The 27,324-nt window shown below is 40.1% G+C and overlaps 1 protein-coding gene across 2 annotated transcripts in view; it reads left to right on the top strand.

The window, feature by feature from the left end:
* Tbc1d32 (TBC1 domain family member 32) overlaps positions 1-27,324 on the top strand; it is a 215,240-nt gene that overhangs the window by 16,664 nt on the left and 171,252 nt on the right. For both annotated transcript variants that reach the window (XM_036168805.1, XM_036168806.1), the window contains exons 4-10: positions 6,949-7,017; positions 17,995-18,120; positions 19,911-19,989; positions 20,140-20,243; positions 20,328-20,389; positions 21,720-21,864; positions 24,355-24,414. In XM_036168805.1, the coding sequence (XP_036024698.1) occupies positions 6,949-7,017; positions 17,995-18,120; positions 19,911-19,989; positions 20,140-20,243; positions 20,328-20,389; positions 21,720-21,864; positions 24,355-24,414 (645 nt within the window). The remainder of the gene's footprint in view (positions 1-6,948; positions 7,018-17,994; positions 18,121-19,910; positions 19,990-20,139; positions 20,244-20,327; positions 20,390-21,719; positions 21,865-24,354; positions 24,415-27,324) is intronic.

Raw genomic sequence — 27,324 nt, 5'->3', positions numbered from 1 at the left:
CTCTAGAAGCTGAAAGAGGCAAGGAAATAGATTCCTTTTTCCCTCCTCTGCGAACAGCTGCAGCTCCATTTGTTGCTAGGATTTGAGTTCTTGCAGTTAGAATTTTGTTGAGTTCCTTTTTCCTATACCGGGCAGAGAGCCTTTCTTCTGTTTTTCAGAATGTGGATTTCCAGGTATCCTAATGATTATTATTATTTTGCCACGACTCCTCAAATTTTAGTGTCTGGAGCTTAACCCATTTTCTGGCGCCTTCTGCAATCCTCCAGACTTCGCAGTGTTCTGCTGAGCATCCCGTGATGACAGGGGACTGCAGTTTTCAGCCTCATCAAATAGTAAGGGTAGTTATAGCACAACTGACATGTGGCGGATTCCTTCATCTTTGGCTGCTCTGGTTGATGAGTTCATTGTTTTCTGATTGTTTAATTAGAGAAAAGCAGGAGCCTAAAACCTTAAAAATATAGAGGTGAAAGGGATTTTTTTTTTTTTTTTCTTTTTTGAGACAGGGTTTCTTTGTGTAACAGCCCTGGCTGTTCTGGAACTCACTCTGTAGACCAGACTGGCCTCAAACTCATAGAGATCCACCTGTCTCTGCCTCCCGAGTGCTGGGATTTAAGGTGTGCACCACCACTGCCTGGATTTTTTTTTTTTTTAATTTTTATTTTATGTGCATTAGTGTTTTGCCATGGGTTTTAAATCTCCTGGAACTGGAGTTACAGGCAGTTGCGAGCTGCCATGTGGGTGCTGGGAACTTAACCCAGGTCCTCTAGAAAAACAGTAAGTGTCCTTAACCACTGAGTCATCTCTCTAGCCTCCATGAAAATTCTAAGAATGAGAGTAATAATATTGTCCAGCCTGAAAAAAATAGTTTGAGAGAAAACCTGGGCAGGGCAGGTGTGAGCTTATGTTTGCCCGTTTGCTTGTTTTGGTATTATTCCCTTGAGGAGACAATTTGACACCAGAAAAAGAATTACTTTGATTAACCATATTAATATATTCCTTTTCCTTTTAATGAATACGTAAGTGCTTCTTCATAACTTAAATTATTAATAGACTTTATCATTTTTGAATGAAGCACTTTAAAAAAGGAAAGTGAATTTTTTTTTGTTTGTTTTGATCAGTATAACTAAAACATCTAGGAAATTTTAGAATAAGCTTAACATTTGAAAGTATTAAAACTTTTTCTTGAAATTGCCTTAGTCTGTATTTCAAGCTTAATTATAAGAAGATGCACAATTCAGAAATTTTAGAGGTACTCAAAGAAGCTGTTCCAGGTGAGCCTAGTTCATTCTGAATCTACCTTGGATTAAGTCAGTCTGAACTAATCGATGGCTATGCCATTGATGAACTGGGACCTTGGCTCTTAACCTCTTCTGTGTCTCGGTTTTCTTTTTGAATTTCTAAAAAGAGATAATGTATTTTGAGTGTTTCCCAGTGCCCTAGTTATGGCTTCTCTTGCTATGATAATACACCATCACCAAAAGCAATTTGGGGAGGAAAGGGTTTACTTCCACTTACAACTCTCAGGTCATACTTAACCAGTGAGGGGAGTCAGGGCAGGAACCTGGAGGTAGGAGCTGAAACCAAAGCTGTGGAACGATGCTGCTGTTTCCTGCCTTGCTCTTCATGGCTTGCTCAGCCTAATTTCATATCAACCCAGGGCTGCCTGCCTGCCCAGAGGTGACAATGCCCACAATGGGCCAGGCACTCCCAATTAAGAAAATGCCTTACAGATTTGTCTGCAGGCCACCTACATGGAGACGGTGATGCCGTCAGCAGGCTGGGTCCTCTCATAGTGATGATCAATCCAGAAAATATTTCATAGACATGCCCATAGGCCAGTCTGATGGAGGTGATTCCTCCAAGTCCCCTCTTCTCAGATGACTCTCACTGTGGCTGTGTCCAGTTGACAATAAAAACTAGGACAATGACTAGGCACCGTTGTTCTTTTTAGACCAACAGTTTGCACATCTTTTGAACCACTAGAAATCTAGCACTTAGGTACTGTGGTAGACACGTCGCATGCTCTAGTTAAGTATGTTCTAGTTAGTTGCTGTTGCTATTTATGTTTATCCAATGCTAACCAATAATATAATACAGTGCAGGTCAGCTTTAAGTCAGGCAGTAGGCTTATTCTGAATGGTATAATGAAGAGGTGTATAATGTGTAAAAGCATTTTTCAGGAGCAGCATGGCTGTCTTTACGAAGACAAAGGAATTTTATAGAGTTGAAAACAGATTGAAACTGTTATGCCTTTTCTTTCTTCTGTCCTTGTATGCTTTTGTATATCTGTGTATGAGCTTGTATGTGTGCACACTCACGTGTGCTTGCATGTGCAGTGGTAGAGACAGAATCCAGAGCCTTGCACATGGTAGGAAAGTGCTGTGCTACTGACCTCCACTTCTAGCCCAAGTTCACAGTTTTCTAATACACCTTGTAAAGTGGGAAAAAAGACAGAGTAGAATTGAGAGGAACAAATAGAGTAGAATTAATTGTTTGGGATGTATATTGCTCTAGACACCAATCCATGAGCATAGCAGAGTATCATTAGGCATCAGTACATCGACATTACTTTTTTTTCCAGTCATGTTTGCTTCTATCCTCTGTCTTTGGGTCATCCAGCCTGTGGGTCCAGGTGCTCCAGGGAGTGTCACGGGTGGGCTCACTTTTGTGGCATGGGTCTTAGGCTAGACCAGTCATTAAGAGGCTTCATCCAGCAACTGATAGAAACAGAGACAGAGACCCTCAGCCAAACATTAGCCTGGGCTTGGGAGAGGGAGGAAGCCAGAGGGGTCAAGGACATCACAAGAAAACTCACAGAGTCAACTAACCTGGGCTCATAGGAAATCACAGAGTCGGAACTGGCAACCAGGGAGCCTTCATGGGATTGATGTAGGTATACTATGCATATGTGTTACAGTTGTGTAGCTTGGTCTTCATGTGAATCTCCTAACAGCAGGAGCAGGCCTGTCTCTGACTCTTTTGTTGACTTTTGGGACCCTGTTTCTCATACTGGGTCACCTTGCCTAGCTTTAATACAAGGGGAGGTGCTAAGTCTTCCTGCAACTTGATATCTGCAGGAGGCTTGCCCTTTTCTGCACAGAAATGGAGAAGCAGTAGATTGGTGGGGGGGGGGGGCATAGAGGAGTGTAGGGAGGGAGTGGGACTGGGAGGAGAGGAGGGAGGTGAAACTATGGTCAGGATGTAGAATAAACTAGTAAATCAATTAATAAAAATACTTGCTTAGGACAAAAATGAGAAACAAGACTGAAAAAACAGTGATTCTCAGGATAATATATAGAATGTGCTTAAAAGAGAGACATGTATTCTGCAACTCCTGTGTACACTGAGGTGCTTAAGCCACCATGGAATGCAAATATTAATCACATGCATATCTCCTAGTGGAGATTAAGGAGGCACCTACATAAGAGAGCTGTTAGGTAGAAATGGATCATAGCACCTTCCCCGCTCATCTCAAAGAACTGCAGAGAAATGTATTTCAGGATGGGAATGGACAAAAGCTTTGAATCAACAGAGCATGTGGTGTATATGAGACTCTATTGACATTCTATATGCAACGTTAGAAGAAGGTTTAGGGGGAGTAGTTTGGAATGGTTGATGAGGATCAGATTGTGAGGGGGAGGCAAAGGTTATGCTTGAATCATTGCTTGTAGATCCTGGCTATACAATTGGAATGTTGAGTAAATATCCAAGACAAAGAATACTTGGTGGCCAAGCTGGGTCATGCTTTCACAGTGAGGGGAAATCATTTCAAGGTTTTATAGAGAGGTGGCTCCAGGAGGGTTTCCATGCAGTTGCAAGTGTGAGAGCATTAGTGGGGTGTGGGTGTCAGGAGAGAAGTCAGAAGGCTGTCACTTGCTAAAAGACGCAGTACGAATTGGACTGAGGTAGATTGGTAGTAGGAAAGAGGAACAGAGTGGTGTAAGAATTATTGCAGAAGTAGGATTCATAAACTCTATTGGCAGAGTCTACAAGTTGGTGCAAATAGCATTGAACTGAAGTTGTCCCTATGGTGTTTAGCTCAGATGGCTTGGGAGATGGTGGTGTCTTGAACTTGGCGCTTGGGTGGAGAGTCAGATGTGGAGACAAGGTAAAGTTAGTGTTTTTTTTTTTTTTTTTTCAGATTAGATGCTACTAGTATGACAAGCAGCAATTCAAGGCAGATTCTCATGGTAGAAGGGTTTGTGTTAGAGCTAATGTAGTATATGAATCACCTGTGAAGTGTGGCTGTAGATAGCAAGTAGGTGACACCTGAGGTGATGCATGTTTTCCTTGCCAGTAGAGGCAGGATGATTTATCAGAGGAGGTATCAGGGACTTTGGTGTTTTGTTTTTGTTGCTACCTTTTAATCAATTCATTAACTTTAAAATTTCTAGACAGAATTTTGCCGTGTGCCTGGCAAAATTGAACTCCTCAGCCTGCTGCATTAGTCCAGCATGGCTGAAATGACAGTTGTGCACCATTTTGCCCATAGGGACTGAAGGCTGGGCAAATCTCACAGCAGGAAGGATGGTTAATTAGTTATAATGAATGATCGCAGTGAGTTGAAGAAGTTGGGCATGAGTCCTAGGTGGTGGCACATGCCTGTGGTCCCTGTACTTTGGAAGTGGATGTAGGAAGATCAGGAGTTCAAAAGGCCAGTCTTGGCTAAACAGTGAGTTCAGTTAAGTGTTGCCTGGGCTAGGGAACTTGTTTCTGAAGAAGCACAAAATGAAAGATCTTTAAAATCTAGCATCTTGGTTACTTATCTATTGCTGTGATAAGGCACCATGACAAACACAACTTATAAAAGAGATCATTTAATTTGGTGATCACAGTCATCAAGGCTGGAAGCATGGTAGCTGGCAGGCAGTCATGGTCCTGGAGCAGTAGCTAAGAGCTCATGTTTTGATATACTAGCACAAGGCAGAGAGAGCTAACTGGGAGTGACTTGGGCTTTTGAAACCTCAGCACCCTCCCCCAGTGACACACCCCCTCCAATAAGGCCACACCCACTAACCCTTCCCAAACAGTTCCACAAACTGATGACCAAGTATTCAAATACATGAGCCTATAGAGGCCATTCCCCCCAGGCAGACCATCACATTCAGCGGCTAGCAACTGACCAGAGAGTAGTGGTGAAAACGGAGGAGGGAAGCTGAGGAAGCACTGTGTTGCTTGGCCTTGACAGCTTTGTAAAATATAAGAGATTTCAGTGTCTGGAATATTGCGCATAAGTCTTTGTCACAGCGACCACTTACAAGATGAATTCTGTTAAGAACTAAGGATTATCTCTTTAATTGACTGCTACTTAGCATAATACTGCTTGTTTCATCAACTGTAACAGAATGTTCAAGTAATTGCTCACTCACCATTTGTCACAGCTGTTATGGAACTTGCTACTGTATTGCAGATAAGAATGGATTAATGTGGGGATCAGTGAATTATCTTTCCGGATTTCTTCATAAATAGGCTGTTGTAGGTGAAAAGCAGTTACTTCATATTTTCTTTTTTGGTTTCTCGAGACAGGGTTTCTCTGTGTAATTTTGGTGCCTGTCTTGGATCTTGCTCTGTAGACCAGGCTGGTCTTGAACTCACAGAGATTTGCCTGGCTCTGCCTCCCCAGTGCTGGGATTAAAGGCATGCATCACTGCCGCCTGGCCCTGTTTTCTTATATAGAGAACAGAAATGTAAAATTCATTTGAAAATCTGAATAACGGTGAAGCAAAGCATTCAGCCCAGAGATGCAGTGATGCTGTGGGGAGATGTCAGGACCGAGGATGGGAAATGGGAGTTCAGGACAACATGGCTAGAGGAGGGAGCTAGGATTTAGAACTCTGAATACAGCTTCTCTCCTGCATCCTTGATGTTGCTGGTCCTTGTTTGCTTTCTTGACCAAGAGCAATTTTGAGAGAAAAAGGTCTGTTTGGCTGACACGTCCCAGTTGTAGTCTACCATTGTGCAAAGTCAGGGTAGGAACTCAAGCAGAAGGAGAGGCAGGGACCGCAGAGAAAAGCTGCTTCCTGCCTTGCTCTTCCTGGCTGGCTTAGCTGAGCTCTCTTACAGCAGTTGTTGGTCAAGAAAATGCCCCACAGATATGCCGGTAGGCCAGTTTGGTGGAGGCAGTTTTTAAACTGCCAACAATGATGCCATGCTGTCGCAGAGCAGCAGTGTAGGGGGTGGGGAAGGTGCAGACAGATTGCCCTTGTGACACCAGGGAACGCTTCCTCAAGAAGCTGCATAAGCTGACATCAGAGTGGTAAGGGGGCAATTGTGCAGAGCTCTGGGGAAGCCTCAGAGTGTACTGTACACCTTTTTCTAGATGGAGGGTTTTATTTCAGGAATTTTTTTTCACCATACACAGGCTAAGGAAAGTCTGGGGAAGAGGGTAACACAGAAGGGTGAGCAGAGGTGTGGCTGTGACACGGGAGGGTGAGCAGAGGTGTGACTGTGACACGGGAGGGTGAGCAGAGGTGTGGCTGTGACACGGGAGGGTGAGCAGAGGTGTGACTGTGACACGGGAGGGTGAGCAGAGGTGGGGCTGTGACACGGAGGGTGAGCAGAGGTGGGGCTGTGACACGGAGGGTGAGCAGAGGTGGGGCTGTCTTTTATTGTTTGCTGTTTGGTAGTTTTGTTTTGTTCATATCACTGTTCTGGGTACACAATGTGTATTTTTTTAAATCTCTTTTGAGTCTTTCAATGCTCTGTACATTATTGTGGCTCAGCAAACAGTATCATGTACAGGAAGGTGCAGTGTTCTGTTGAGAAATTTCAGGTCTGACTACAAAGCCATGGGAAACAAAAGTGACAAGTTTCTCCCCATAGAAATAGATTGATCACCTTTCTCTTGTTCAGAGTGCATAGTGTGCCCGCAGTTGTGTTAGCAATCGTTTATGGTGGCTCTTCCGGAAGTCTACTAAATAACTATATGTTCTACCTATTCTATTACAGAGTTACAAATTCTGTCAAGGAAAACTACAGCTGATTTTAGATCAGTTGGATCCTGGGCAACCTAAAGAGGTAAGTTCAAAGGTTAGCTGTCTTGTTCAGTAAGAAACGATGCAGGAGTCTAGACTGTAGTCAGTAGTAGCCGGCTGTTTGGTGGTGGTGGTGGTGGTGGTGGTGGTGGTGGTGGTGTGGTGGTGGTGGTGGTGGTGGTGGTGGTGGTGGTGATGGTGGTGGTGGTGGTGGTGGTTGTGGTGATGGTGGTGGTGGTGGTGGTGGTGGTGGTGGTGGTGGTGGTGATGGTGGTGTGGTGGTGGTGGTGGTGGTGGTGGTGGTGGTGGTGGTGGTGGTATGTTTTGTTTGTTTTGGTTTTTTTAGGTGCTAGGTCTGTATAATTATAAGCAGTCTTGTGTTGGTAATCATGATTAGCTTTTCTGTCTGAAGTGGACACTCACATCATGCTCATTCACTCACTTCATTTCTTCTTTCCTTTTCTTCCTGTGTGTCCACAGTGCACATGGTTTCATGTGTATGTGTGCACGAAATCCAGAGGTCAACATCACTTGCCTTCCTCTACTGCTTACCACCTTATTTATCCATTGATTTATTTTGCAACAGGATCTTTTACTGAGCCTGGTGCTCACTGATTGTCTGAACTGGCTGGCCTGTGAACTTCCGGTTTCCTCCATCGATTCCCTTCTATCCCCAGTGTTAGAATTACAGATATGCACAACAGAGCCTGGCTTTTTATGTGATTCCAGGGGATGTGAACTTAGGCCCTCATGTCTCCCCAGCAAGAATTTCTTTAGAGACTTTTTTGGTTTGAGGAATATACATACTCCATCTGTTTTTTCCTAGTTCAGTTTGGAAGGGATAAAGCTATGTGTGGTTGTCTCTGTAGCTATCCCCTTGCAGTATTTTATTGTCATGAAACCTCAGTGTTTGTTTCATTTTTAGAAAACATGAGCATCTACTTATTGGTGAAATTATTAAGGCCGCTCCATGTAGTTAAAAGGGAGGTTTATTTTGTGGGGTACTTACAAATGAGGGGGTAGGTTACAGGGTCTGGCAAGGGTATAATGCAGTCCGGCCGTGTTCTCTGGAGAACTCTGCTCGGTCTACCTCCAGCGTCCAGAGTCCGGGAACCAAGAGAGTGACCTCTTTCTGATCCTTGGTCTTCCGCTTCCTCCTCCGCCCTGCCTTGTGGGCGTGACCATTACCGAAGCCTCAGTGGGGGTTGGAACTTCCAGGCCAATGCTGGGATGGCTATCCACTACATCTCCCCCTTTTGTCTAAATAAGAAAGTTCTAACCTAATACAAGACTATATACAAAGAGATGGTTATCAAATATTGTCCAGGAGTAATGAGGGATAATGACCTAGATAAGTTGGAATTACAATTTAAATGCAAACAATATCAAGCAAAAAACACATAGTAAAATCCAGGGAAGTCTAGGGCATGGGTAGATGGCATGTTACAAAGATCATTCCAAAAGGTGTCCTATCCTAAAGAACCTGAGTCTAATACTTAATATATCCTATCTAAGATATTATATATGTATATATACTAAGTTGTAACTATAACTGCTAATCTCCAACCTCATCAAAGACCTGAGAAGGAATATAATAATACCTGAGAAATGGGAGAAGGACGCCAGCAACTTTCGGGAGTCTTGCAAGAGTAGACAGAGACAGCTAGCAGTCTGGACAGTCACCTAATGTTTCTCAGCATCCTTGGTGCATTCAAATTGGCTACAGGCCTAGAGTATCTGACAGACCATTTTCAGAAGCAGGAATTCTGAAAGACCATCTTACCCTGTCTTGGCAAAGTATAGTGGTCGCTTTCCTTGTGTCCCGCTTGTCCAGAAAGGACAGCATTTGTACTGTCAGCAGTTGAGGCAAGGGCAGTTCTTTGCCCAGTAGGCTATTTTGTGCCAAGAAGACAAACTTCCAAATGGAAATGTCTTAGAAGCCCAACATTCTCTCGGGATCAAATTGGTGCTGCCAGGAGCAATTATGTCTCACGTCAACAGAATTCTAAGTTATTTAAATGCCATGTTCTCTAGGTCCATGAAGTGTTTGAAGATTACCTGTCCATCTGACCTATGTATTTATAAATCTGGATAACCTAACTAACATAATTATAGAGATGACAAGCATAGGTGACAATAACTATGTAAGTCATATCTACCTAAACAACCTAAGGACTAAGCTTCCTATAAATAAGGCAAACAGTCTGTAAGCAAATGCACAGTAAAAGGACAATGACTTTAAAATTGTGACAATACACAAAATATCTTTAACAGAGGTAGGAATGTATAGTGCAATATGCAATATGATAATAATCCTAAATATATATCAGTATACAGAATATCTTAAACAGAAGTAGAACATACAGTATGAGAGATATAAATTCACATTTGTATCAATATACAAATATTTCACATAAGAGTAAAAATATATGTACAATATAACAAACATAGTTCTGTATTTGTATCAATATACAAATTATCTTAAATAGGAATTTAAAAAGTTTATAATTGTATCAACATATAAGAATTCATAACAGTGTAAAGGCTGCTATATTACTAAATTTGTTTACTAATGTATATGACAGTCTACCATAATATCTTATACCTATCCATTCCATTTCTTCTTTTCCCATTTTTTTTTTTTTTGAGACATATTTTCTTTCCTTAAGGAGAGTACTGAGTTTAACAGTTTCTTCCACCCCCAACTCTAGAACCATTATCCATAACCCTGAGAAATATGAACCTTAGGGAGAAGGGGCGTCGTTTTCTTAGAATTGCTTCCTGCTGTTTAGGGAGCGATGGTATCTCTGTTGGGTATTGTGAGAAAGCTCAGATAGTTAAATCTCAGTTAGACTAGCTGTAGATTCTGCAGCAACTCTCAGAGTAATGGGTAAGATTGTCTGAAATTTTGGCAAGAAGTGTAGTATGATGATGATTACCATTGCATCATTCTGGATTGGGTAGAGTTGTTGTTGTTGGGGCCCCATCTTCCTTCTGGAGACTTCAGAGATTGCTATTGGAAAAAACTTATTTTTTATCAGAATGGAAGGTTTGGATTTAAAGATGTCATGACATGTAAGAAAGGATTCCAAGAAATCAAGAGTAAGCATGGAGAGAATTAGAATCTTGAAGATAATGGTCCCTTATAATTGGTTTCCTTCTGTCTCACACCAGAGGGCTCTTCTGATATGGGACTGAAGAATCTCTCAACCTTTTCTTTTATCAATATGCTTGGTTTTAGAGAAGGAGTGAGCCAATTCCATCTCCAAAGCCAGCTTGGTTTATAATTAAATTGGAACCACAACTATTCTAGATTGATAGAGATATAGATGTTAGACAGTGATATCTTACCCTGTGTAGATTGGTACCAATAAATTCTTTCTTTCTGCTGTAAACATCCGGATATCCAAGGCCTTATGATTTCTGGAAGATGGGTATTTCCATTATCCTGGAAAGACAAAAACAGAACCCTACCCCAACCTTTGGTTGTTAAATTTTTCTTACAACCTGAAGAGATGTCACATTGGTGGATGATCTTTTACTTCTCCTCATCAAGGTGTTTCTCCTGTTCGAATCGAATTTTTATTAATTTTGTTGGTATCCATAGCTTTTCTTCTCCTGTGGAAACAAAAGCAAAACCCCTTCCCCAACGTAGGACATATCCAGGTTTCCATTCTGAGGTCAACACATCTTTGAAATAAACCGGTTGGTTTAGCTCAGGAGTTTTGTCTGTCGTCCAATGTCTCTCCGCAGCTGTTGTTCCTTTCTCATCAGCATTGAGAAAATTCAAGGTTAATAAAGCACTATGCAATCTATTTCTAGGAGTCATTGTTACCTGTTGCTGTTTATTTAGCATATCCTTTAAAGTTCGATTGGATCTTTCTATGACTGCTTGGCCTGTGGGATTGTGTGGTATACCTATAACATGCTTTATATTGTAATAAGCAAAGAACTGTCTCATTTTATTGGAGACATATGCTGGGGCGTTTCCCGCTACTAAAGGGTTGCCTCGTATATCTATTTTTGATCTGCACTCACTGGTCCAATGTCGGCCTTTGCCACATCTTCTACATAATCCAGGAGGTGGTTGGGGTCTTCTGTTTAGGCTATTCCTAGAAGGAGTATTACTTCTAGGATTACCCCATGTACAGTTTTTACTTATATGACCTGGTGTACCACATTTAAAACATTTGGTACCACGGGGCCTTCTTACACCTCTGGGATTTGTCTCTCCTATCCAAGCCTCATTACTGTAGTTAAGAGATTCAACGCTATTAGTATACTGAATCCATTCTTCCAAAGGAGCTGATCTGATCTTTAATGGTGTAAGTATTCTTTTGCATTCTGCATTAGCATTGTCAAATGCCAAGGACTCAGTTAATACTTTTCTTAATTCTTTATCTGATACAGCTTTTGTTATAGCTGTGTTCAGCCTTTGTAAAAAATCAGTGAAGGGTTCATGTGGTCCCTGAAATATCTTTGTGTATACCTCAGTTGCTTTTCCAGGTTCTGGAATTTTTTCCCAAGCATTTAGAGCTGCTGTACGGCATAGGGATATTGTATGCTCATCATAAATGGCTTGTACATTCCTGTCAGCGAAACATCCCTCACCAAGTATTTGATCTTGGGAGATCTCAAAACCTCTGAGTTTACGTTGTTGCTCTAAATTTCTTGCCTCTTCTCTCAACCAGCTTTTCCACTGTAACTTCTGGCTATATTCTAGAACAGCTGAAATTAACTGATGCCAGTCATCTGGAATGATTCTATGTGAGGTAGACCACGAATTTAACATCTGTTTTACATATGTGGAGTATATCCCATATGTAACTACTGCTTCCTTTATATTTTTAAAGTCCCTTGTTGAAATTGGTTGTAATGTATATGTCGTATATGGCTCGGGGTGTGTGTCATCTGCTGGCTTCTCATGGATGATAACAGGATAAGCCATTGTATGAGAGCCATTTGGAGATGTTACAACCTGTGTGGTCTTGCCCTTCTGCTTATTAGGTCCCTTGTCATGTTTATTTAGAGTTTCCTCCAGGGCTTGTAAACGAGCACCTAGGGTCTGTTCCAGGGAGTAAACCTCCTCTCTTGTAAGGGATTCCAGATTTTTCATGGAATCATGGAAGTTTTTATGTTCTTCTGAAACACATGATTCCATGGACCTTATCTTATCAAGTAATGATAATTTTTCTTCCTTATATAGTGTCTGAGTAGCTACAACTTCACTCTGGAGAGTTAGTGTTCTATCCATTAAATACTCATATTTATTATCAATAAAAGCAATTTTGGGTACAAGCTTGTTTTGTAAATTCTGGTTAGCAGATTCCAAAGAGAAAATCTTTTTATGTAAGTCCTGGCCAGCAGATTCCATAGACAGAATCTTTTTCTGTAAGCCTTCATTGCTATCTTTTAAAATGTCTAAATCCTGGTTAGCAGATTCCAGAGAGAGAATCTTTTTATGTAAGCCTTCATTGCTATCTTTTAAAACCTGTAATTCCTTGTTAGCAGATTCCAGAAAGAGAATCTTTTTATGTAAGTCCTGGTCAGCAGATTCCATAGACAGAATCTTTTTCTGTAAGCCTTCATTGCTAACTTTTAAAGCCTGTAAATCCTGGTTAGCAGATTCCAGAAAGAGAATCTTTTTCTGTAAGCCTTCATTGCTATCTTTTAAAACCTGTAATTCCTGGTTAGCAGATTCCAGAAAGAGAATCTTTTTATGTAAGTCCTGGTCAGCAGATTCCATAGACAGAATCTTTTTCTGTAAGCCTTCATTGCTAACTTTTAAAGCCTGTATCAGTCCCAATAATGACTCATCTTTGTTCTTATTATTAAACCAGTGTTTGAACACTGTGTGAATTATTACAATGAATGTCAAAATGGTACAGGCCATAGGGAGGTCGTATATTTCCAGGAAAATGTCATTCATCATACAGGCAATAAGGTTATTAAATTCTTGTGAGGTAATGTTGTCAGCCATATTACAAGAATTACTCAAAATTTGTTAGTCAGTTTTAAGGTGTAAAATTATCAAGTACTTTTACTTGAAAGAAGCTTACCTTTCCGTGGTTTTGGGGGGGTGCAGTAGCACTTTTCAGCCAGCAGGAGGCGTTGGTATAGCTCCAAAGCAAGGCCTGCTGGCGACCTTGGCTGGTGGCAGCTGAAGGCAGGAGCCAAGATGGCGGGGAGCCGGCACTCAGGGAGGAGTGGGAATGCCTCACTCACAGCGGTTTTCACTGGTCTGGGGGATAAGCTAAGGAACTGAGACCGGACTAGCTGCTCCCTTTTTCGGGAATGTAACCGTGTAGGCGTCCCCTGGTTAAATGGAACTTTGCAGGCGGCTTTAGGTACCCGCCAGCCGGGGAGGAGGCTGAGGGAGGGAGCCGCCTAGGCCTTTGGAATTTGCCCCACGTGAGCGCCAGATATTGGTGAAATTATTAAGGCCGCTCCACGTAGTTAAAAGGGAGGTTTATTTTGTGGGGTACTTACAAATGAGGGGGTAGGTTACAGGGTCTGGCAAGGGTATAGTGCAGTCCGGCCGTGTTCTCTGGAGAACTCTGCTCGGTCTACCTCCAGCGTCCAGAGTCCGGGAACCAAGAGAGTGACCTCTTTCCGATCCTTGGTCTTCCGCTTCCTCCTCCGCCCTGCCTTGTGGGCGTGACCATTACCGAAGCCTCAGTGGGGGTTGGAACTTCCAGGCCAATGCTGGGATGGCTATCCACTACATCTACTTAAGGTTATTTTAATAGATAATATAGAATACTATCATGTGCAATGCCTTGAAAAACATACAGACTGGATAGTGACTAAATTTAGATAGTAAACATGTGTATTACTGCCCATACTTAGTCTTTTTAAATTTTTTGATTGAGTGGCTTACATTCTTTCCTGACAAACTTGTAGGAGTAGAATGTACGACACATATGCATTGGGTTGTACAATAGATCTCACCAACTTTTCCCTTGCAACTGATATTTTGTGTTGGACAAACATCCCACCAATTATTATGCATGAAACTCTAACAGTTTATGAGAAAAAAGTTTGGGGATGGGTCAGCAAGTGAAGTGCTTGCCACCAACCCTGATGATCTGAGTTCAGTCCCTGGACCTACCTGGTGGAAGGAGAGAACTGGTTCCTGCAAGCCCTCTGACCTCCACACATGCTCCTACACCAGTGCACATCCACTCTCGCACACTAAAGAAATAAATAATGAAAAACATTTAAAAAAGAAAAAATAATCTTGAGGAAGCAAGTGGATTAAATTATATCCGTTCATATTTACAGATAGTTTAAAAACTATTATTTATTGATGTTTTAGTAGGGAGTTTGAATTAGAAACTACAATAGGATTTTAAAAGTGATACCACAGTAAGCATTTATTTCTAAGTATTTCTAATTACATATTTTACATTATTTCATGGAAAAAGTAAGCTTACACATTGTTTATTAAAGGGAATTTGATATGGCTTTGTTTTTAGAGCTATGTTAGTGAAGGAAAGAAAGAGAGGTTTGGGCACACTGTTTTCTGGGACAAGCACCATGTAAAATCCGGTGAGGAAGTTTGGTTTCTAAGTTGTTGATTGGGAGAAACAAATTTTATCAGAGCAACAGGGTAAACAGTGAACTGAACTTTTAAAAATACAGCAGCATACAAGAATAGATGAAAAAAGAAATTTACCCCAGAATAAAAATTCATAGACTGTAACTCAGATTTAAAATAGTTGTTTGTAAGGTCCAAAAAGCATACAGTGAGAATGGAAGACAGGTGGGGTTACTTTCTATTGCTGTGATAAGACACAGAACCAAGGCAGCTTAGGAAAGGAAGCGTTTAATTTGACTTACGGTTTCAGTTCGTAATGGTGGGGTGCAGAAACAGCTCTTCTCATGTCTCAATCCATAGCCACAAAGGAGAGAGAGAGAGAGAGAGAGAGAGAGAGAGAGAGAGAGAGAGAGAGAGAGAGAGAAACTGTGAATCACAGCATCACAGCAGTCTTTTGAAATCTCAGAGCCTGCCCCTAGTGACATACCTCTCCAGTATGCATCCTAATCCTTCCTAAACAGTTGGAACAACTGGGTACCAAGAATTCAAGTACACGAGCCCATGGGGCCATTCTCATTTAAATGAACACAGCCTGTATAGATAAATTATTTTGGAAATATGTGTTTTGCAAGAGCTGGAGAGCAACTGCATATGGAAATAGAAAATCAGGAGTAATTGGCCTTAAGGCTTAGAAGATAGCCAAGGAAAATGATAACTTTTGTATATTGTAAGGAAATAAACCTTTCTTTTAAAATTGCTGGTCTTAATTATATTTTAAAAATTTCTCCAGTGGTCCTAATATGTCTTCTTTGCTGCTTCACTTAAGTAACATTGCTCATATTTTTCTTAGGGAAGGTATAAAAACAGATACTTAAAAATTGAGTTTCTTTTTAGACCGTTACACTGGTGTATGTAGCATCTACTAGTTACTCTCACTCCAGTTAATCAGCCTCTCCCTAAAACTTTCACATTTATTTATGTCAATTTGAAAAACATTTTTTTTTGTGTGTGAATAAATATATGTAGCATGTTAGGTTAATAAATCAGTTTGCATGAGAACAGTACCAAGAGTTTTTGTCACAGAATTGAATTTCCTTTTTAAAGTTTATTTTTTAAAACTTTGTATTAATAAATTTTGTTCTTTGGCAATGTCCTATGCATATTTAATGTATTTTCATTACTTACTCTACCCTCTGTTATCTCCCTCTCAACTCTGATAGCCTCTCCCCACTAAATCTCATTTCCCATATCCATGACCTTTTATTTTGTTTCATTTCCCTTCGACTGTGGGCATGGATTTGGACCTGTCTGCTGCAGCCTGTGGGCTCGCTAGTGGGCACAAGACAGGGTACTCTGCCTTTCCTTCTGCCAGAGTCTGTTAGTTGGCAATAATTCTGTAAGTTATAGGGTTCCCGAAGTTCCTCTAACATCCATAGCTGACTATGGGCATGCCTGGTCTTGCAGAGGTCATGATTGCCATGGCTGTATCTTGCTTAGAAGATGCTATTTCACAGCCCTTTTCCTCATCCTCCTGCTTTCTTGTGTCTCCTCTGTGATGATCCCGAGTGTACAGAGATGGTGCAGATGTTTTGTTTAGGGCTGATCTCTCAGCTGGCACATGTCCTCAGTATCTTGGTGCAGCCATGGGTGTCTGTATTGACCCCTGTTCACTCCAAAGAGCTGTTCTTCTAATTAAACTTCGACTGACATTTGTTGGACCATTCCTGGTTGGGCCACTTGAGGCCCGTCAGCCGGGGAGGGATCCTGGCTGAAGGTTGTTTTAAACCTCAGACTTTCAGGTGTATCTTTCAGTATATCTTTGGTATGTCATTTAGTCTCAATTTTTCAAATGAATTACTTTCCAGAAGTGTTTCTGTTTAAATGAATAGTTCCTATTTATCCTATTGAAATCTAAGAAATCAGATTATTTTTTTTTATTTTGCATTCTGCTTTATTTTCTTGATTATTAGTAAAAAAAATGCTAAATGAAACTGGATACGAGACTAAACTACTTTTATATATTACAAATTTCTTCCTAAATTTAAATGGATTACTTGTAAATATATTCTTGCTTAGAGACTTTTCTTCTGGATAAATTTCAAGTAGTAAATTCCTAATAGGATTTTATTCTGGAAGTTACCTGATAATGAGAAATTACTTAATATTGGAAGCCCCTGAGTTTTCAGACCCTCTTTCTAGCCTCCCTAATGCCTGTCCCACAGGTGTGTTTAGCAGTTTTCCTCCATGGGGCCCCCTAGAGCACCCTGCTGTTCCCCCTCACCTGAAACACTTGAGTCTGTGATGGAGGTCTCTGCTGCCTCAGTGTCGCTCCCTGGCTTTGATTTGTATCAGGGGACCAGACTTTGAGTAGACGCCTAGCCTTGCTATGCTGCCTTTTTAGCCGTTATGAGAGTGCCAATGAAGCTTCACTCTATGAGGTGGAGCCTTCTCTCTCCACTTTTGTCCCTTGAGTCCGTGATTGGGGTTTATTCTGATTGGATTCTGTAATGATTAGGAAGTAGCCTTTCGGGGTGGTGGTGGCGGGGGGGAGACAGACATCTAATTTTGCATTTCACCGCTGAGTTAGTTTTTCTCCTTCAGTGGTTAGAAGGCCAGAAAATATGGTCGAGCAGCAAAATGAAACCACTGGATCAGATTGGTCCATGGGAGCTGCTCACAGAGGCAGGAGCGGGAACGCCTTTTCAGGGGCTATGTGGGCAGCGTGCTGAAAGGAAGTCAGGCCATCTGTAGCAGCTCTAGTGGGAGGCTTGCAGTGTGGGGATGCCGATGGAAAATGTTGCTTGGTGGTTCCAGTGCAGCCTCCATCCATTTCTCTTAGCTGTGGTACAGTCACAGTGCGTGTTCTGTTTCAGATTTCATTACAAAGGACAGCCCGTTTTTGCTTTCTCTACCTAGCATTTAGTTTACACAAAAGTGTTCCCGAGAGTTACTTTATGAAAGAGCATCTGATTCTCAAAAGCGACTCAATAAAACACAGTGTCTCTGGTTCTTCCTCTTAGTAGTTTGTTAAATAGTATCTTGGAGAATGGAAATTCTTCTAGCATTAATAACTGTGGTGATTTATGGTGTACACTAATACACTTGCCTGAGGATCAGGGGACAGAGCCAAAGCCAGCCACTAGTTTAGACACAGGGGTCCGGCAGTGGTGGCACACACCTTTAATCCTATCACTGGAGATCTCATGACTTTAATTGGGAAGCACACATGGCTTTAATCACAAGAAGTAATATGGCAGGGCAGAGAAAGGTAGATGAGGTGTGAGGAGACAGGATCACACTCTCTTTAGGCTGAGGATTTCAAACTAGTGGCTGGCTTCTCTGCTTCTCTCATCTTTCTGCTTTCACCCTGATATCTGGTTTTGGGTTTTATTATTATTATTATTATTATTATTATTATTATTATTAAAAGACCATCTAAGATTTGAATAACAAATAACATTGTTATTTTAAACCCTGTAGGTGAGATATGAAGCGTTGCAGACACTATGCTCAGCTCCTCCATCTGATGTCCTGAACTGTGAAAACTGGACCACTCTCTGTGAAAAACTGACCTCGTCTCTGTCCGATCCAGATCCTACGTTCACTGTAAGGAGACGGCTGTGAATCGCTCTCCTAGACCCAAGGGGGATTTCATCATTATCCTTAGCTCAGCCGTGGAACTTCAGTTTAGGGTTTAAGTCACAAGAGAGACAGACAGGAAGCAGGTAGTCATGGGAAAACACAGTATCCACTCACATTTATGTATTTTAAATCACACTTTTCCGTCAGTGGAGATGTAATTAGATTTGAGGCAGAAATGATTTGGGAACCACTATTGTTATTTATATCAAAAGAAAAAGATGTTTGCCTAATGCTTGGATACAAACCCCAGAAGGTATTCTACATTTCTATAAAAACTTTGATATGAGGACTTCAAAGGGGCAAAAAGAGGTATTTTTAGGGTCACCTTTAGCATTTCAATTCTAAAAAGAAATGCAGTTGTCAGTTTATCTGCATTTCCCCTTATCTGATGGAAGAGAATCAAACCTGAATAAATTTTCTTTATTTCAAAAATTTTGATTTCATAAACATGTTAAAAGTTTCTAATGGGTCATTACAAGCTGCTTTATTTAGCTGTTGTGCTTTACCGTGCAGCAAGGTTCAGCTCATTACTTGCGTTCACAGGTTGCAGACAATTGTTATAAAGAAAGCTGGAGGTAGGATGCAATCATTTTGGACAGATAGAGCATCCTTTCATTTTCAGTTTATGCTGCATCTAAATTGCCAGCGACATCATTGCTGTTCTATGGAGCTGTTATGTGCAACTGACTGAACCTCTAGTGGCTGAAAAATGACAGATTCTTAGGAGCTGCTGCAGCTGTAAACACGGACTTCACACTCTTCAGAGCCTTTGTTCAGTGGGAATGTCTTGGAGTTAGCGGAAGATAACATTAACCATCTGGGGACCTATTTCCCGTGAAAATATTAGCCTAGTTGTTATAAACAAGGTTATTAATTTTGTTCTTGTAGATTAGAAAATGTGAGACAAGATTGTTTTTACTTAATGGCAACTTGTATTTCGATGGAAGATTTCCTCTTCTCATGATATTTCAGTGGTTTGAAAGAAAATGAGGGGTCAGGCACAATTTTAATGCCCACTCGTGTCAGGGACTGCATTTACTTCTCATTCAGTTTATTTTGTGATTATTTTCTCTGTGAGTTTCGATAAATTGAAAATTAAAATTTTTACGTAGTATTTTTTTTCTAGTGAATAGGCACTGTTCCTAGACAGACTCCTAAACGTTCACTAATGTTAAATATAAAGAAACAATTCCTGGACTTGAGTATGTGAGGTCTTGCAATGTACTGTTGCCTGTGTGCCCACTGCTGGATGATGTCATTAAATGAAGACTGTGGAACCTCCATGCAAGCCTCCAGCCTCATTTCCCAGCCGCACTGACCCCTCCTTCCTCCTGCTTTCTGCCCCTGTTGCCTGCTGTTACAAGACTTCACAGCAGTGCATTTTTGTCCTCCATTTTACTTTTAGCTGTGATTAGTTTTCCTTTTGGCTGGATAGGAATATGCCTTTTAAAACAGACATGTGCTTCATCTGGTTTTGGATGGTGTCTTTTTTTTTTTTTTTTTTTTTTTTTTTTGGTTTTTTGAGACAGGGTTTCTCTGTAGCTTTGGAGCCTGTCCTGGACTAGCTCTGTAGACCAGGCTGGCCTCGAACTCACAGAGATCCGCCTGCCTCTGCTTCCCGAGTGCTGGGATTAAAGGCGTGAGCCACCACTGCCTGGTGTCTTTTGTGTTCATTTTCTGTTTAAATGTGTAAAATGTTTCATCAGTGCTGTTGTAAGAAGCTTTGATCAGGATGTTCTGTCTCATTTCTGTAGGACCGGATTTTAAAGTTCTATGCACAGACTTTTACACTCTCACCATTACACATGACCAAGGAAATTTATACAAGCTTAGGTATGTTTTCTGAATGTTTTATTTTATTTGAGGTATGTTCACCTTAAATATTTTTCTCTTATATATACTTAAGAAAAATTCATAAGCAATGACTCTTTTCTAGAAGCATTGTATAATATAATGGCTATATATTTTCATCTTTGTTTTCAGCTAAATATCTGGAGTTATACTTTCTTTCTAGAGAAAATCACATTCCTACTCTTTCAACTGGAGTAGACATAACCAGTCCAAATGTGACCCGCTTACTGAAAAAGGTATCCGTTTACTGCAATTATATGATGTAGATCTTTTATTTCAGAATTATAGTATTTTGAGAGATTTTTGTGCACTGCTTACAGGTTCGCCTTCTGAATGAATATCAGAAAGAGGTTCCATCTTTTTGGATTCGCCACCCAGAGAAGTAAGTCCCTCGAGTCAGGCAATGTAAGGCATGGGCTATGCCCCTCAGGTCCTTCCAGAACAGAAGGGAACAGTGGTCTTCAGTGACTTTACATGGTTCAGTGTGCCGCTTAGGTTTTGTCCGCTTGATACAAAATAGAACCACCCGGGAAAGGAAGCCCTCACCTGAATAACTCCCCTCATCACGCTGGCCTACAGGGTATTTTCTTAACTGCAGATTGATGCAGGAGGTGCCTTCTGTAGCACATGGGCCCGGGCTGTTTGAGAAAACTGTTTAGTGAGCTGAGGAAGCAGGCTTGAGCTGACAAGCCTGTACACAGGGCTCCGTGGTGGTTTCTGCCTGAAGCTCCTGCCTCAACTTCCTGTCTTGGCTCCCCTTGATAGAATGTAACTTGTAAGCAAAAGCAAACCTTTTCCTCTTCAAGTTGCTTTGGTCAGTAGCAGATAACTACACCAGGACAGAAGGTATTAATACAGTTTTTTGTTGATATAGCCATTCTTAACTATGCACATGATCCTACTCAAGTATTGTTTTTATGTCACCTACAGTATTATGAAAGAAGGGTGTTGAGTCTTGGATTCTTAGTGATGTTTGCTACTTTGGACAAGTTTCTTAAAAAATTCTGAAACGATTGTAAGAGCATTTGTAAGTTTAAAACTGAGCTTTATGTCTGGAGACATGAGTATTGAAGCAGAAGGAACTTAAGTCTTTAGAACAGTGTGGTGATACTTTGTTGTACTCTAATAAAGCTTGCCTGAAGATCAGAGGACAGAAGTAGCCACAGAGGTCAGGCAGTGATGGCACACACCTTTAATCCCAGCACGTGAGATCTTATGCCTTTGCTCCCAGTATTTGGAAGCACACACGCCATTAATCCCAGCACTAGGAAGGTTTGGATAAGAAGCGACATGGCTGGGTGGAGAAAGGCATATAAGGCATTAGGAAACAGGAACAGGAGCCCTTTCAGCTGAGGACTCAGGGACATTCAGTCTGAGGATTTGTGGAGACAGGATCGGCCGAGGAGTTGGCGAGGTGAGAAGTGGCTGTGGCTTGCTTCCTCTGATCTTTCCACATTTACCCCAATATCTGGCTCCGGGTTTTTATTATAAGACCATTTTGGATTCATGCAACAGAACAGAAAACCTGACCGGCTCTTAACCTTACCCTTTATAGACAATAAAATTATAGAATTGTATAGAATTGTATAGAATTGTAGAATTTATAGAAATTATAAAGATTACATTCCACATTGTTATTCCAGAAGGATAAGACCATCATATATACTAACCAATGTTTATTTTCTAAAATTACTTCTTTCTCAAACTCTAAGGTATATGGAGGAAATTGTGGAGAGTACTTTGTCCCTGCTATCAGTCAAACATGATCAAAGCCATCTTGTCTCACAGAAGATTTTGGATCCCATCTATTTTTTTGCATTAGTTGATACTAAAGCTGTGTGGTTCAAAAAATGGATGGTAAGGAAAAATTGTTTTTTCTTTATCTATTTTAGTGACTAGCCAGTTTTATGTGCTTGGTGTGTGCTGGGTTATAATTGATTTTCTGCATATGTGACTGCCTTTAGTCTGAACACAAATGGATGTGGTGGTAGGTGCCAGTGCCCTGTTTGGGGGTGTCAGATCTAAGGCATGGGAAAGCTGTTTCGCCCAGGGAAAGGCAGGAGAAGTTTTAAGTGGTGATCCATCTGAGTCTATTTAAGATGAATTATTTATCAAAGATCTTAATTTGTGTGAGTCTAAACTTACAAAAATTCTAAATAGATGTGGTAGGACATAAGGATTCAGGGCTCATTTTTCTTGGGTTTAGAGCATTGGTTTTCAACACACTTCCTAATGCTGCGACACTTCAATACAGTTCCTTATGTTGTGGGGACCCCCAACCATAGAATTATTTCATTGCTACCATAATTTTGCTAATGTTATGAACGATAATGTAAATATCTGAAGTGCAGGATATCTGCTAGGGGATGCCTAAAGGGGTCACGACCCACAGATTGAGGACCACTAGTTTTGAGGCTAATGCCTAGAACCAGTTTTTTTTTTTTTTTTTTTTCTTTCTGCTTCCTGAACCTGCATTTGGGGAGATGTTTAATGCCTGGATCTGACCATTTGCAGTAAGGCTTATGACAGATTGAAAGCCATGTTCAAGCCATCTGTACTGTCATCCGTAAGCTAATGTGGAATGACAGAGTCCCTGTCTTGTAGCAGCACTAACACTGACCTCTGACCTTATGACTTTGTCTTTTCTCATCCTGTCTACCCAGCTCTAGGTATTTGTCTGCCGGAGCAGAGGGGGCGGGGACTTGCCGTGCAAGTAGTGACCCTGTCACTTAGTACTTAGCAGAGCCGTTTGACTAGTTGACTTTGTCTTTTGATGTTGAAAGTCTGTGGTATATGCCCAGTTTATTAGAGCACAATCCTTACATGACCTATGTAGTAGTATTTGGTAGTCTTTTAAATTTATTGTTATTAATTAAATCAATTTAATTACCTAATCTGAATCTTTTGTACCCTCCATATGATAGTTTTTCTTAATTTTCTCAAAGATGAAACTAGCTTTATTGAAGACAATATGCAAAATATGTAAAAGCAATTAAAGAAAACCCTGTGTAACACAGGGATAACCAAATTCATATTTACATAATATGTATTGATATGGTTAAGTCTTTTGTTTTAATAAAAAATTAAATTATATTCTGATAACTGTAAAGCTTTTTCACTTAACATTTTGATTTTCAATAAGTGAATGAGGCAGCTCACAAAAACTAAACCTAGAAAATGATTCAATGAAGTATTTTATTTGTGCTTATTAAAGCAACAGAAATTGATCTCATTCCCCAGACCCTCTGTGTCTAAGTAAGGGTTGGCAGACATTTTCTGTAAAGGGCCAGGCAATAATTATTTCTAGCTTCATGCATGGGACAGTTTTTGCAGCTTTTCAGTCTAAACAGTAGCAGCTGCAGGGTGTTCCAATAAGATATTACTTATACAAATGCATGGTGGGTAGCTTTGGTTTTAAGGTCATAGTTTACTGAACCTTCTGATAAAGATGCAGTAAGGTTTCTTTTTCAGAACTTTGTAATTATAAACCACGTTGGTCTTGAACTCACTGTGTAGTTGAAATGGACTTAAACTCCTGATTCTCATGCCACATCTCCCAGTGCTGGGGATTTATTTCAGGTGTCAATCACCAGGCTTGGCAGAACAGGGTTTTGGTGAACTTTGAATAAAAGCACTGTCTAATGAATTAAAAATTCAATCACCAGTATCCTGATGAAGTTTTTAGTGATGTTTTAATTATTGCATTGTTTTTAAATAAAATGAAGGAACAGATTTAAACATTAAAGCTGTTTAGCTAAATGCTTATAATTCTAGCTAAAATACTTACAATTTTCCCTGGCTTCCTACAGTGTTATATATGTATGTGTTTAAATTCCATCTAATATTGGTCCTAAGGAAATAAAGACATTTTGGGCATAGCCATTTATTTAAAAATAATATTGGTATAAAGTGACAAAGATGTTGTCTTGTTGGAGTATGTCACCTTTGTAAATTTCTGTGCATGTAGTCACATAGAATTAGTGGTCTTGTTTCCCTCTGTTGTATACATATCCTCCCCCTACACCTTGGATCATACACTCATAGCTCAGCATACTACCTTGCAGGTATTTTTTTAAAAACTAGTTTAGCATAGAAATAGGACATAGGTAATGAATTGTTGCCCTCATCTCTAATCTGTCATGAAATGATCTACACTATTTTTTATGCAATTTGCATTCTTATGATTACTGTGCTTGTAGTTCATTGCACATACGTAAAACCTGCTTGACATTGATTATAATATTTTAAGCCTAAGTTATGGTGTGGTTTATGAGACTGTAAACGATGCAGGAAATGGATTTTAAATGACATACCTTTAACATTAAATGCTTTTCTCTTTAATTTTAGCATGCATATTACAGCAGAACTGCAGTACTAAAACTACTTGAAAAGAAATATAAATCTCTGGTAAGCTACACGTCTATTTTTATGCTAAGAATGTCGCAGAAAGATACATGATGTAGTGCCTTAAATATGCAAAGTTGCGTGGCAGTGATTAATCTTGGGTAATGAAGCAATCCCTTTTAATGTGACCTTAAACTCCTATTATATGAAATGTAAAGAGATAAAAGTCGAGTCTTAAAGTACACTAAGGAAAACAGGAAATAGGCAAGTATGTGGCCAATTGGCTGCCATGAATAATAGACTGGTTGGGGAGAAGCCATATTTTTAAGGATTACCATGTGATTTGACTCAGGTCAGCTGTTAATAAGGGAATTCTATAAAATATACTGCGTGAAAGTGGCATGAAAAAGACTCAGTGAGAATGCTTTTGTGTTTGCAAAATTTGGTTTGAATTATACTAAATACAGCTAGATACTATTCATTTCTTACCCCAAATGCCCATGTTCATTGCTGTTATGGAACAATGTATAAGGATACTGAAAGAAATGGAAAAGAAATCAGTAAAACAGATAATAATTGACAAATGTGAAAACATGTAATTTAAAAATGCATTTAAGAAGGTAATAAATATGGTTTTGAGGCAGAACCTTGAGTCTAGAAGCTATTTGAAGGCAGGATTCCTGGAATTGTGAATTTTTGGATTTGAGTAATGGAGCAAAATGTGGACAAGGGAAAACTTGGTTTTGTGTTTGTGACAGTCAAGAGAAGCTAGCTGGTGAAGGAGAGAGAAACATTGGCTAATGGCAGGGGACTTTATTTGTAGAGGTCAATGGTCCTAGAAAATGTGTAGAACAATTGAAATAGATTCTTCTACATATTGTTTCTCTGTAGTTACTATTGAAAGGGAGATTTGTTGCCATAAATACATAGACTTATCCAGTTTTAACAAAGCAAGAGAGAAAACCCCAAGATTATTCTTCAGTGTTTATATCCAAATAGAAATTCACCCTTGCTATCACAGAGGCCCCAGAAGTATTTAAGGTGCTTCTTAGAGATTGGCCCTTAGATAGAATCCGTCTGTTTCTTATTTGAAAGCTAACTCCAACAACCAGTTTTTAGCTTGCATGTAAAATTTCTTTATTATAAATCATTTTAATATTTTCTTAACTTGGCCAAATACTCTTTTATTTATGTAATGGCTCAAGCTTTTTCAAGGTTTTGCCTAAAACCCTATTTCTTTTCTATAAAGCTATCTAAGTTTAATGGACAACAAAGGGCCATTTAAGAGGCTGGAGAGATGGTGCCATGTTTAAGAGCTTTTGCTGTTCTTTTAGAGGACCAGAGGTTGATTCCCAGCTCCTGGAGTTACAAACAAAAATAACCTGCAAGCTAGGTTAAATTCTCTCTTGGCCTTCTTTGCCCTTCCATGGTTAACTCTCCCCACCTTGTCTGAGCGGTAACAGTGAAGTGAATAGTCTGGTTGTATGTTTACTTGCATAATTACCATGTATGAAATAAAGTTGGGAGTTTTGAGAACAAAGTTTTGTATGTCTATTTGAAAACTGGGAAGATGCCAACTTGATTCTTCGGTGTCTGTATTCACCCTGTCTATCTAATTTCTGCTTCTTTGATTTTTTTTTTTTTTCTGTCATGAAATCTTTTTTTTCTCCTGTGATTATTACTCTTTTTAACAACAAAGAATAGTTATAGTTAGAAGACAGAGGAAGAAATAGAAATAATAGAAGACATTGAAATGGGTAGTGAAGTGAAAACTTGGCTGCAAGGATATGTAAGTTTCTGGATAGTTGAAGCATAAGTGAACACTGAGAAACATTGTTTTGGAGGTAATGCTTTATGTTTTCAGTTGAAGAAACTATACTTTTCTGTTCTTTCGATGTTGAGTCTATTAGGAAAAACTAATTTTTTTCCAATCAAAAGTTCCTGAGAGTGGCAACTGTTATTATATTAAATAATTTTTTATTGAAAACAGATTGTTTTCATTCAATATATTCTGATTAGGGTTTTCCTCCTCCAACTCCCCATAGCTCCTTCCCCTCCTCCCTACCCACCCAAACCATGTCCATACCCTTTCTTGCTCTCTCTTATTAGAAAACAAACAAGTATCTAGAAGAGAAGAGAAAGGAATGAAGATAAAATAAGAACAAACCTGAATAGGTCAAAGCAAACAGGTGACCAGAAAGGAAAAGTGCCAAACAAAATGCACAAGAAACACAGAGATGCAGAGACACAGACATTTGCGCACATAAAAAATGCTATAAAAACACAAAACTGAAAATCATAATATGCATTCAAAACAACTGTAAGGTTAAAAACAAAACCAAACAACAACCCTCCCCAAATACCATTTTTGAGGTTCATTTTGGAGAGATGGCTTAGCCTTTAAAGGCTAGACTCACAACCGAAACCTTAAGAGTTAGTTTTGTGTTGGCCAACTGCTGCTGGACATAGGGCCTGCCTCTAAGTGCTGTTTGTATACTCAGTGAGACTCTGTTGCAGAAAACTAGTGTTCCCTTTGTGAGTGGTTACCAATTGGAGATAGCTTCTGGGTTAGGGATTGGCTTCTGTCCACTTTCCTTCTTAGTCCATCTTAGTTCCTCAGACTCTATCCGCCTTAGACCTCTAGAGGCCCAGTGCATTGCCATAGTCTATGTGAAGCCGTAAGTGCATGAGTCCTGCTGTGTCTAGAAGGCCTTGCTTTCTTGGTGTCTTCCATTCCCACTGCTTCCTTATAGAACCCAGGACCACTAGCCCAGGGGTAGCACTATCCACAATGGGCTGGGTCTTACCTGGTTTGATCCAGGATCTCAGATTAGTAGATTGAAAACAGATGTGCAGTATGAACAGCAGTATTTGTAAAAACAGTTTAGGTATATGGAAAGCCTTCTCACCACTTTTAGTAATATTAACCAAACAAAACAGCAATAACAGAAAAGGAACTTCCACATGAACATG

The sequence above is a fragment of the Onychomys torridus genome, chromosome 19 (genome assembly GCF_903995425.1).
Source record: "Onychomys torridus chromosome 19, mOncTor1.1, whole genome shotgun sequence".
Taxonomy (NCBI): Eukaryota; Metazoa; Chordata; class Mammalia; order Rodentia; family Cricetidae; genus Onychomys; species Onychomys torridus.
The sequence above is the reverse complement of the archived record's forward strand: the minus strand, read 5'-3'. Positions and strand labels throughout refer to the sequence as shown.